At 34.2% G+C, this 13,193-nt stretch overlaps 1 protein-coding gene and 1 long non-coding RNA gene across 2 annotated transcripts in view; one reads left to right on the forward strand and one right to left on the reverse strand.

Annotated features, from left to right (window-relative positions):
- LOC141347396 (cytochrome c oxidase subunit NDUFA4-like) overlaps positions 1-12,789 on the reverse strand; it is a 22,985-nt gene extending 10,196 nt beyond the window's left edge. Inside the window, exons 1-3 of the mRNA XM_073852408.1 lie at positions 12,650-12,789; positions 2,689-2,774; positions 698-758 (exon numbers count right to left, since the gene is read on the reverse strand). Coding sequence (XP_073708509.1) covers positions 698-758; positions 2,689-2,774; positions 12,650-12,697 — 195 coding nt within the window. The 5' untranslated portion in view covers positions 12,698-12,789. The remainder of the gene's footprint in view (positions 1-697; positions 759-2,688; positions 2,775-12,649) is intronic.
- LOC141347674 (uncharacterized) lies at positions 3,027-5,436 on the forward strand. Its single transcript, XR_012357398.1, has 3 exons — positions 3,027-3,837; positions 4,006-4,148; positions 5,043-5,436. It is a non-coding gene; the product is annotated as an uncharacterized lncRNA (long non-coding RNA).
- Positions 12,790-13,193: the final 404 nt, after the last annotated feature.

Genomic DNA, 13,193 nt, shown 5'->3' on the forward strand with positions numbered 1-13,193 from the left:
AACATATTTTCAAAAGCATTTAAAATTATATTTTTACGATTATATGTTTCAGTCCAAAAAAATACATTCACACAGTAGTGTGAATCTTGTGATTTATAAATATGGAAGGCCAAAGGGGCCAAAAGTCTTTAAACAGAATGTGTGAAATTTTAGTGCCGGCACACACACTATTCGTTAATGTGACAATTTTAAATGTTTCTTTTATTTTTGCATCTGTCTTTTGTAATGTGGACAGTGCACGTTTAGATATTTTTGACCCCATCTGCCTTCCATAGATGATAGCTCATTGATTATGTGCGACGATGACGCATGTTTAGGGCGTGTCGAGGGGAATCATGATGTCACGAGTCACCTGATTACGAATAGAGTCGAAAAGAATTATTCATATTTCAAACAGGGGAGCTAGTTTGAGTTCTGAAACGTGTCTATGTTTTTATTGTAGAGTAACTTGTCATATGTGTAACTATCACAGATATTTTGACTTTCACAACCCGTTTAAATAGTTGCCATCTTTAAAACCTTCCAACTGCAGGTTTCCACAAACGTGTTTGCAAGCGTGCAGCTCCTGTCACGCATTGCTCTGCCATGCCAGATGAAACTGGGCTGATCCGGGAACAGCGGGAGTGACGGATCTGTGACGGATCTGTCTGCGCTGTCATTCTGCAGCTGATCACAGAGCAGTCGCCAGGCTGTTTACCTTGTACTGATAGGTCGGGCCGAGTTTGTTCCACGGTTCAGGGTTATTCTTCCTGTCCCAGCTGACAGAATGAGGGTAAGGCCAGACCGGAGAGAAAAGAGAGAGCAAGTGAAAACAGAGCAGTGGAAAGAGGAGGAGGAGGAGCGGCTGTAAAGGAGGGTAATTATCAGGCGGAGGTGACGGAGGCCAGTTATTTGGCAAGCTGCCATCGTTCATTAAGCAAAGTTTGTTTCTCTGGGAGAAGAATGAACTCACAGCAAACTAAACAAACACAATGGTTATGACTTTACCACGGGTAAGAGATGTTCTTAGCCCCACTACTGTGGTAAAATCACTAATGAACAGCCTCAAGTGTTATTTTTAAATCATAGAGACAGCAGTGTGCCATAAAAGTTCAATAAGTTGTCAAATTTATTAATAATAATCAGAACAGTCTGTTTTTAAAAGTTAAGTTTCTCTATATATGGAAATTGATTTTTAACGATAACCTTTTGTGAGCTGTGCTTCTGTTGAAGTATATTCAGTGATGAACTGCCTTTAATTGAAACTTGAGTGTTTACTGTTGTCTTTTGCATTATTGACACAGTATTTTCCTATTTAATACTGTAAAGCTGCTTTGTTTAAATCGCTGTATAAATAAAGGTGATTAAAACCATTTATTTACATTATTTAAACTTTTTAAAAAAATAATCATGTTTAACCCATACAGCAAAATGGCCAAAAAATTGCTGAAATCGTTTCAAATTATGATTTCATTTGCAAAAACTATTTTCAAAAATCATGTTTTTTCATTGTGCATTCCAATTAGTCTCGATCAAACTGCAACTGGGTTATTTTGATTAAGTAAAAATAACAAAAAAAATTAAAATACAGCTGACATAATAAAAACGTGATTTTAAAAAATTAAAAAATATATCTGTTTTTGCAAATAACTCTTCATATATTTATATAAATATGTGACCCTGGACCACTAAATCAGTCATAAGTGTCAATTTTTCGAAATTGTTGATTTATACATCAGCTGAAAGCTGAATAAATAAGCTTTCCATTTATGTATGGTTTGTTAGGATAGGCATTGTTTGGCTGCGATACAACTATTGGAAAATCTGGAATCGGGAAAAAAATCTAAATATTGAGAAAATTGCCTTTAAAGTTGGCCAAATAAAGTTCTTAGCCATGCATATTCTTAATAAAAAATTATGTTTTGATTTATTTATGGTATGAACTTTACAAAATATCCTCATGGAACATAAGCTTTACTTAATATCCTAAGTATTTTTGGCATAATAGAAAAATCAATCATTTTTACCCATATAATGTATTTTTGCCTTTTGCTACAAATATACCTGTTCTGCTTAAGACTGGTTTTGTGGTCCAGGGTCACATATATGTTCTAACAATATATTTTTGGTCATTTATTGCATATTTTTGAAATTGCATTTTAAAATTGTGCATATTTTTAAAAGCATTTAAAATTATTTTTTGGTCTCCATATGTTTCAGTCGAAGAAATTACATTCACACATCAGATTTGTGTTGTCTTTAACACATATTTAACACTTGCAACACAGTTGCAACCAATAGTTTGGCTTACATTACAGCGCCCATGTTACATGTTACACTGCACTGTTACAAGATCAAAGTAGCAGCACACAATAATATGATGTCATGTAGCTGATTGTCCTTTGGTTTGTAAGTTTGATCATACAGTAGCTGTGAGGAGCAGATACAGTCATATACACTATGATTCATGTACTCTATGACGTCTTCCAATGGAGAAATGCAAGCAAGTTTGGAATGACATTAGGGTGAGTAAATGATGACAGATCATTTTTATGTGAACTATCCCTTTAAATATGTGTATTTCATTAGTGTTATGCCTTAGTGTGCAGTAAATGCTCAGTAACGTGTACTGTATTGTAAAGTAATGATTTTCTGGGTGTTTTTGTCCATCTCAGTGATTCTCACTAGTCTGGTCTGGTTTGATCTCACCTGATGTATGGTCCACGAGCCAGTCGGATCAGATAGAGAAAAGCTCCACTCACACCCACAAACATGAAGAAGAACTGAGGGATGAGCTGAAAGAGTACAAGACGATCATCAGACGTCAATGTGAGGTGAGCGTGTGTTACTCACTGAGAGTCCCAGACTTACTCAAGTCAGGTTAAATTTATTTGTACAGAGCTTTTCAAAATACAGAGTCAAACAGATTTACAGAAAATCATGATGTTGTTGTTTATATTGTCTAGATTTTACATGTCTACTTTATAGGCCTTGTAGCACACTGTAACAAATTGCTGTAAAAATTACAGCAATATTTTACAGCAGCGGGTTGTATTTCTTATAATACAGCCAATACAGCATATTGCTGTAAACCGCAATGCATTCTGGTAAATTTCAAATCTAAAGAGGCGGGATTATCTTTAACGGTCGACATTTGGGAGCAGCAAGAAGAACGATTCATAACTGTGGTAAGTAAGTGTCTTATTTCTGTTTTATTTTTCATAATTTGTAACTGTATTAGAATATTAAAGAATATAAGGTGTCATAAACATTCGCGGTAACCGCAGATTAACGAATCCTCCGTCCGCGGAGCACGAGAGAGACTTGTGCGGGGATTCGGCACTGCAGTCGCGGAAGGATTAACGTTACACACACATTCCCCTGCCTTATATCGGCTATAGGCGTAACATCTCTGGGTTCCTACGTTAAGAATTACAAGCTTCATTGGCAAAAGATGTGATTCACGGCGACGTCGTGCTGATCAGCACACTTTCTCGTGATTATTTTATGATGTACAACAAATTTGCACAGGCAGCCATCTGTTAACACGGGCACCGAAATAAAACGCGTATTTAGGGCTCGCGATTCGCGGTCAGCCGCTCACGGAGGATGTGTGTCACGTAAACTCTGAACGGTGCTGTTAAAGTGGTTAACGTAAGCAGTGAGATGTACTAGCACCTTTGATAACTTGCTTATTCGCTTATTGTTTGAATGTAACGTTAATGCTTTTTGCTAACTTTGATTTGAAGAATGCCTTAATCCAGCCCATTGTCCTGTCTGGCCTGTTCGCAGCATATTACATATTCTGGACTAACGTTATCAAGAGGAGACAGACGGAGTTTTGGAGTTCATACAAAGGTAATAGTTGCATTCTAACAATCTGAGTACCTGCATTTTACATGTAGATATGATAGAATATGTTTCTCAACTCAAGTAGAGAGAGTTTTTTTAGGGAGAATAATTCAGATGTACAAAAGCTAAAACGAATGTGAATTACATATTGTCTGCTTCCTGACTGTTTTGTAGATATTTATCCTGAGAGAGAAACAAAGAAGTTGAAAGGAAAAGACCCATCTAAAACGACAGAACACAGAAGAAACCAGCAGAAGTGAACCCAAGTTACCAGTTTTCTTTGCAATGCGAAGGATTTTCAGCAGAATTACTGACATGTAAGTACACATACACCAAGATCTTTTTCCTTTTATTATGTTATTTTATCCTTTATCTACACTAGCGTTCAAAAGTTTGTGATCAGTAGGTTTTATGTTTTGAAATAAGTATCTTCTGCTCATAAAGGCTGCATTTAATTGATAAAAAATACAGAAAAAACTATAATGTTGTGAAATATTATTAAAATGTTTTATCCATTTTAATATACTTAAAAATGTAATTTATTTCTGAATTTTCAGCATCAATACACTAGTCTTCTAATTACTCCAATGTCCTTTAGTGATCCTTTAGAAATTATTGTATATGCTGATTTATTATCAATGTTAGAAGCAATTGTGCTGTTTAATATTTTTATTAACCTGTGATACTTTTTTCAGGAATCTTATATATTATACTTATATATAGTATGTTACATTGAAATTGATTGTAAAGATTTAAATTTTTAGATAAACTTTATCTTTTAAATAACTGCTGTTATTTGAAACGTATTCATCAAAGAATCCTGAAAAAGTATCACAGGCTCCAAAACATACACTGACAACATTGACAATAACATTGACAATAAATCAGGATATTGATAATAAATGAGAATGATCTCTGAAAGATCATGCAACACTGGTGTAATGATGCTGAACATTCAGCTTTGCATCTCAGAAATAAATTATATTTGAAAGTATAGTCAAATATAAAACTTGTAATAACTTGTAAAAATTGTAATATTTTTCACAATTTTAGTGTTTTACTGTTTAATATCATACTGATCTAACTGTAACAATCATCACTCTCTCTGCCTTTGACTGTATCTGTCATCCCTCTGTCTTTGTCTGACTGTATCATTGTTTTGTAAAATATCTAATGTATTGCCCTTTTTGTTCTTTTATATATTTTTTTAGCCACTCTGCATCCTGGGCTGGAACAGCATCTGGATCTGAACTGTTCTCCTTTTTCGATCAGAAGTTTTTTTGGACTCACTTGAGGGCTTGTTGTTTGGCCATGTTGGACTGTCCATGAAGTTGTGAAAATTCATCACTGTCTTTATGGTATTTCGAACCATTTAATTATAACCATGTTGGTTAACTTGATGTTGGTTTCAACTTTGGCTAAATATTGGTTAACCTTAATATTTAGCAGCGTAATATGTTTCAAGTAAATATTTTCATGCCCAATTTATTTTGGAATTCAGAATAATACTGAATACACTGTTCTATGACATTTCTTTCATGCAAATTTGAGAGTTAATAAATAAGAGATTTTTTAAATAAAATTGGACCTGTTTATCAAGATTAAGATGTGTCAAATTATTATTATTTTTGTTTTTATTAAATAATAGGTGCACTGAGTTTCATACTATACAACACTTTATGCAGTTAAATATTGTTTAAAGCTTATGCAGTTAATAAATTGTTTAAATTGCTAGTCATTATTATTCAGCAATCTGGAAAATAAATACTGCAAATAAAGAATATACAAATTAAAGTAGTACAATATTTTTACAGTGAAACGTTATTTAATGATTTCCAGTACACTTGTAAAATTGCAAACTATTGCTGCAATTTCACAGTAGCAGCTTTAAATAATGTATATATCGTTGCTAGTATATATATACAGAAAATTGCTGTATTTTAACAGTAAAACTGTAGTTAATCATTTACAGTGCACTTGTAAAAATTTACAGTATTGCTGGCAACCAAAGTTGCCAGTAACTTGCTGTAAATTTTACAGTAAAACTGTAGTTAATCATTTACAGTGCACTTGTAAAAATTTACAGTATTGCTGGCAACCAAAGTTGCCAGTAACTTGCTGTAAATTTTACAGTAAAACTGTAGTTAATCATTTACAGTGCACTTGTAAAAATTTACAGTATTGCTGGCAACCAAAGTTGCCAGTAACTTGCTGTAAATTTTACAGTAAATTTTTTACAGTGCAGATAAGAGCTGGACGATAATATAGCTTACATTTTGCAATAATATAAACAATCATGCAGCAATATCTCAACATCAGTGCCACTGATAATCTGTAGACTTAAAATAAATGTTGATAAAAGAGTCTGCCAAGTGAATCAATGTAGATATCTATCTTTCCACAAATAGTAGAGTCCAGGGAATGCATGAACTGAAAACATGCAAACCTTGAATGCAATGCAAGTGGCTTTGGATAGACTTGTCTGCCAAATGCATAAATGAAAATGTAAGTATATAGCTTTCTTGTAGCGTTGCTTAAACTGTAGACAATGGTGCCAGCAATGGAAGGTCATGGTGAAATGATAAACTTGTTTGTAAAACAATCTGCCATGTGCATTTATGTAGCTTTCTAGCTGTTCTATAGTGTTCCTCAAAGAGTAGTGCATGAGTTCAATTCCCAGGGAATGCATGAACTGAAAATGTTTGAGTTAAAATAGTCTGTCAATTGCATACATGTAGATATATAGCTTTGTAGTAGCTTTTCTCAAACAGCAGAGCATTGTGCATGCAAGTCATGGGTTCGATTCCCAGTGAAAGCATGAACTGATAAATTGTACAACTTTAATGTAATGTAAGTGGCTTTGGATAAAAGTGTCTTCCAAATGCTTGTAGATCTAGCTTTCCTGCAGCGTTCCTCAAACAGTAAAGCATGGTGCATGCAAGCCAAAGACATGGGGTCGATTCCCAGGCAATGCATGAACTGAAAATGTGTAAACCTTGAATGCAATGCAATTGGCTGTGGATAGAATTGTCTGCCAAATGCATAACTGTAAATGTGGGTTTATAGCTTTCTTGTAGCATTCTTTAAACTGTAGACAATGACCCAGCAATGGGTCATGGGTTTGATTCCCAGTGAAAGCATGAAATAATGCAATGTAAGTGGGTTTCAATAAAATGTCTTCCAAATGGATATGTATAGATCCAGTTTTCCTATAGCGTTCCTTAAACAGCAGAGCATGGTGCATGCAACACCAAAGTCATGGGTTCGATTCTCAGGGAATGCACAAACTGAAAATGTGTAAACCTTGAATGCAATGCAAGTGGCTTTGGATAGATTTGTCTGCCAAATGCAAAATTGAAAATGTAGACATATAGCTTTCTTGTAGCGTTCCTTAAACTGCAGACAATGGCCCAGCAATGAAAGGAGTTTGATTCCCAGTGAATGCATGAACTGATAAACTTGTCCATAAAACAATCTGCCATGTGCATAAATGTAGACATGTCTTCCTATAGTGTTCCTCCAAGAGTTGAGCATGGGTTCATGGGTCATGGGTTCAACTTCCAGGGAATGCATGAACTGAAAATATGTGAGAAGTTAAGAGTCAGGCAAATGCATACATGTAGCTTTCTAAATGCATTCCTCAAACAGCAGAGCATTGTGCATGCATGTCATGCGTTCAATTCCCAGTGAAAGCATAAACTGATCAATTGTACAACTTGAATGCAATGTAAATGGTTTTGGATAAAAGTGTCTTCCAAATGCATGCATGTAGATCTAGCTTTCTCATAGCATTCCTCAAAAAGTAAAGCATGGTGTATGCAACACCAAAGTCATGGGTTCGATTCTCAGAGAATGCATGAACTGAGAAAAAAAAAAAATACTTTGGAAGCGTTAGAAGTTGACTTTAGATGGAAGCGTCTGCCAAATGCATAACTGTAAATACCTGAGTAATGCCTGATCTGGTTTAAGTAACAAACTAACTTACTCAGGAAGAACTGCTGCTTCATCATTGAGCTGAAAGAGGGAAATGCAGGAGGTGCGTTACGAATGCCGTCTGACACGTCTCAAATGCAATGACGTGTGAAATGGAGCTTGTGCATTTAGTGTGTGTTCATGTTCTTGCGTCGAGTAGGTTTCTGGACTAAATGAACAAATACACACACACTCTCTTTTATATGCATGGAGACACACTGTGTGTGTCAGTCTGGGTTGAGCGGACAAGGACACAACCACTAGTGTGTGTGTGTGTGTGTGTGTGTGTGTGTGTGTGTGTGTGTGTGTGTGTGTGACTCACTCCGCTGCCGATCAGACTGAGTGACAGGATCACACACACACACACACACACCCACACACACACACACACACCCTACCGGGAGACTTCCTTGTGTGTGTAAATGATGACAGGGATTAGAATAGAAATACATATTAAAAGAGGAAATGCGAAGCATCAATTCGGATGGCAGAATCGCCACATTTTTTCCGCGTTTGAGAAAGTGAGAGACAGGCAGACACAGACTTAGCCTTATGTTGTCAAAACTGCCTCCTGTAACAGTGATTTGCATAATCCCCCAGGGGTTACTGGGAGATATTCAAATTAGCTTATCAAATATGTTTAAGCGTCGTAAGTCGAGCGCAACATGTGTTTGCTTTGGTTCTTCTCTCATCTGGCAGCTCGACTCAGTCCTGATGGCCATTCTGTGGTCACTTGATGCTCCTGATGTTTTATAGTGTTTTTCTGACACACACTTGCGGTTATAACGCTCAGCAGACAATCAAAATCAAATCTATGCTCTCTGTATATTAATAGTGTTTAATTATATAATTATACTGTAGCGACTAGTGTACTGTAATTATACTGTAACTAGGACTCTTCAATATAAAGTGTAATTGAATTTTGTGCATTTTTATAGTTTTATATTCAGATTTTTAATTTGTTTTGGCTTGAATTTTAAACCCTTGAACCCTGGAGCACAAAACCAGTCATAAGTAGCACAGGTATATTTGTAGCAATAGCAACAATACACTGTATGGGTCAAATTTAAAATTATTTTTTTATTCCAAAAATCATTAGGATATTACATTTTCTACCGTTAATATATCAAAACTTAATTTTGGATTAGTAGCATGCATTGCTGAGAACTTCATTTAGACAACTTTAAAGGCGATTTTCTCCATATTTAGATTTTTTTGCACCATCGGATTCCAGTATCTCAGCCAAATATTGTCCTATCCTAACAAATGCATCTTATTCATGAAAGGTTATTTATTCAGCTTTCAATTAAAAAATTGACACTTATGACCAGTGTTGGTAATGGATTACAAGTAACGCGAGTTATATAATAATATTACTTTATCCAAGTAACTAAAGTAACACATTACTGATTTTAATTGACAAGAAAATATCTGAGTTACTTTTTCAAATAAGTAATGCCAGTTACTTTTTTCCCTCGTTTATTGATTAAAAGCTCTCCTGTCCCCATGTTGAGAGAAATTGTAAGATGTTACTTTAGTTCTAGAATAAATGTGAACATGCATTAATTCATCTCACTCACTAAAAAACAGATATAGTATACCTAAAAAATAAAAAAAAAACACTGAAATTAAATGCAAACCTGCAATAATTAAATATGTTAAATAATACAAATATCCTGCCGACCTTCGATGATCCAATTCATCCATACTAATAAGCAAAAATTACTCAAGATAATCTAACATTTGTTTTCCTTTTTTTATTGCTAAAGAGTTGACATTTGTTCTTCTGCGGTCTACTGTACAGACGGAGATTTACGTTTCTCTAAGCCTGAGGCTTTTGTTGTGAAAAGGCTTTTACATTTGACAAAAATACAACTTTTTATATTAAAAACAAACAAGCAAGCCCTGCCCAGATTTAAAAAGTAACGCAAAAGTAACGTAACGCTTTACTTTCCATAAAAAGTAACTGAGTAATGTAATTAGTTACTTTTTTAGGGAGTAACTCAATATTGCAATTAATTACTTTTAAAAGTAACTTTCACCAACACTGGTTATGACTGATTTTGTGGTCTTTGTGGTTTTATAATTTTAGTCTTCACAGTGCTGCTGTGTGTGAATAAAAGGAAACATTGATTGAAAATACAAAAGTAATTTTCTTTGTAATTTGTTTGCATTGTTTTGTGTTTTTTTTTTGTTGGGCACAATTACCTTTTTTACCCTCCTGCTGAGCACTTTATCTAAAACAATTCTATTTTTGATGATTTCAGGTGTTTTTATGCCGTATACATAAGCAAACGTGCCAACTGTACAAACGCTGACAGACTGTATGAACACATCAGACGTGACGCTTTGCTGCTCTGCTCTTCTCATGAGTGTCATATTCAGCGCTCACACTTTTGAGTGAGGAAAACCACAACTTTCTTATTTATTTGTGAAGTCACACTTGTTAGTCACTGTAACACCTGTGTGATGGCCGAGAGACACGGAAAGAAAGAGAGAGAGACAGATAGACAGCTTTAACAGCATCTGCTGCAACATCTGCTCCTGACCTGCAACAACTCTTAAACTTTATTCAGCAGTCGCCCATCCAACAATTTTCTGCGATTTAGTCCAATATGTGCTCACAGAAAGACTAAAGAGTCTTTACTATGAAGGTACATGGAATCTGGAAGCTTGTTTCCACCACGGAATTAAAAATAAGTTTTTATCTCACTTTTTATCTCACAATTTGAGAGAAAATAAAAAAATAAAAAATAAAAAAAAACTGCAGTTGCAGTATATAAACTCAATTCTTACTGATTTTCTTGCAATTATGACTTTATCTTGTGTGTTTCTATCTCTGCATTTCTGCATAATATAAATATATTTTTTTGTTTGTTTCAATCACTGATTTAAAAAATGAAAAAGGCAATTGCGACTTTTTTCCTCACAATTTAAGAAAAAATACAAAGATAAATAAATAAACTGCAGTTGCAGTATATAAACTCAGAATTCTGGCTTTTCTTGTGAGTTCACTCCCATTTCTGACTTTTCTAAATGGAACTGCATGATATAAGCTAGCAACTCAGATAAAAAAAAAGTTAAATGTGTAAGATATAAACTCTGATGGACTTTGTCATAATTATAAGTTGATATTTCACAGTTTTAACTTTTTTCTCTAAATTATGCATTTGCATCTGGAAATTCTACAATTTTTCAATCACTGATTTAAAATTGAAAAAGATAATTGCGACTCTTTTCCTCACAATTTGAGAAAAAATAAACTAAATAAAAAACTGAAGTTGCAATATTTAAACTCTGACTTATTTTTGTAGAAATGATATAAACTTGCAATTGGACTTTTCGTAATTATAAGTTTACTTTTTATCACACAATTTTAACTTTTTCTATAAATTATGCATTTGCATCTGGCAATTCTGCATTTTTTCTTTTTTTAATCACTGATTTAAAAATGAAAAAGATAACCGTGACTTTCTCCTCACAATTTGAGAAAAAAAAAAAAAAAAAAAACTGCAGTTGCAATATTTAAACTTAGAATTCTGACTTTTCTTGTGAGTTCACTCACATTTTTTTGTAGAATTGCATGATATAAACTTGCAATTGGACTTTTTGTAATTATAAGTTTACTTTTTATCACACAATTTTAACTTCTCTAAATTATGCATTGACATCTGGCAATTCTGCGTTTTATTTTGTTTTTTCCAACCACTGATTTAAACATCAAAAAAGGCAGTTGCAACTTTTTTCCTCACAATTTGAGAAAAAAATAAACAAAATTGAGAACTGCAATTGCAATATATAAACTCAGAATTCTGACTTTTTTTCTTGTGAGTTCACTCACATTTCTGCCATTTTTTGTAAAACTGCACGATATATAATGCAATTAATGCAATATGCATTATAACTTGCAATTCAGATAAAAAACATTAAATGTGTAAGATATAAACTCTGATGGACTTTTTTCTCACAATTGTGAATCAAGCTTGCAATTGAGAATTAACATGTCACTTCAACATATGACATTTTTCATAATTGTGAGTTAATTGTGACTTTTTGCTAAATTGCAAGAACAAAAGTCAGAATTGTGAGATATAAACTAAGAACTGGGAGAAAAGAAAGTCAGAAATGTAAAAGTTGCCATTACCTTTTTATTTAAGTTAAGTTAGTTCATCATAAATGCTAAAAGTAGTTTACATCCAGCAATGCTAAAAAAAAAAAAAAAAAAGTAATTTGCCTGCTGAGTAACAAATTGAATTTAATAGGCTAATTAAGGCGTTTTTTACTCCCGTCACATCATGTCATTTACAAGCCTCTGAAAGAAAGAATAAGCTGAAAATGCAGAGGCCTGTAAATTGACATGACGATGCATCTTACATGATCAGTCTTCATATCAGTTAGTGTTAAACACACTGGTGTTTTAATGCGGTTCGGTGGCGTTTACGTAACATTCATTTAATTTTGGTAACCTGCCAAACAAACCACATGAATCTGGGTCATCACATGCTCATTGTCAGTAATAGAGCGATTGTTTCAGCAAACAATGTGTGTTTTGTCCATTCGGGGTAATGTATAAGTCTTAATCTCCAATAAGTAATAAATCCAAACTCCAACAAATATTTAAAAACTTCAAAACCTCTCAATGTGATGCTCATTCTGAGATGTTTTATCTAAAATACACATATTAAATGTTACGCCAATAACTGCTCTTCACAAACCTCACCTGTTCTCAGAAAAACAATCTATTGGAGCGCTGCAGCATCACAATAGAGAACATGCCGCTGAAGCCTTTCTCATTACGGATGATGCTGAATGGCAGGAGTAAATGTCAGATGAGGGTTAAACTCACCCCGGGATGTTTCTTCGCCTGCTGGTACATCCTTCTGAACATCTTCATCTTCCACAGTGACAGTAAACACAGTCAAATGTGGCTGAAAGTGGGAACAAGAGTGGACTGTGAGTTGTGTATATAAGAGGGTCAGCTAGTGTTGTGAGGGATGGACGCTTACTGACATCCAATCAACACACTGACCGCTCAAAGTCAAACCCTGTGACGAGATTGGATCAAAAATACAGTAAAAATTGTGAAATATTATTGCATGTAAAGCAGCTGTTTTCTATGTGAATATCTGTTAGAATGCAATTTATTTTTGTGATCAAAGTTACATTTTCAGCATCATTACTGCAGGCTTCAGTGTCACATGATTCTTCAGAAATCATTCTAATATACTGATTTGCTACTTAAGAAACATTTCTGATTATTGTCAATGTTAAAAACACAATATTTTTGTGAAAACGGTCATGCATTTTATTTTTCAGGATTTATAGATGAATAGAAAGTTGAAAAGAACAGCATTTGTTTAAAACAGAAATCTTTTGGAACATTAGAAATG

This window comes from Garra rufa, chromosome 12 (assembly GCF_049309525.1).
Source record: "Garra rufa chromosome 12, GarRuf1.0, whole genome shotgun sequence".
NCBI classification, from domain to species: Eukaryota; Metazoa; Chordata; class Actinopteri; order Cypriniformes; family Cyprinidae; genus Garra; species Garra rufa.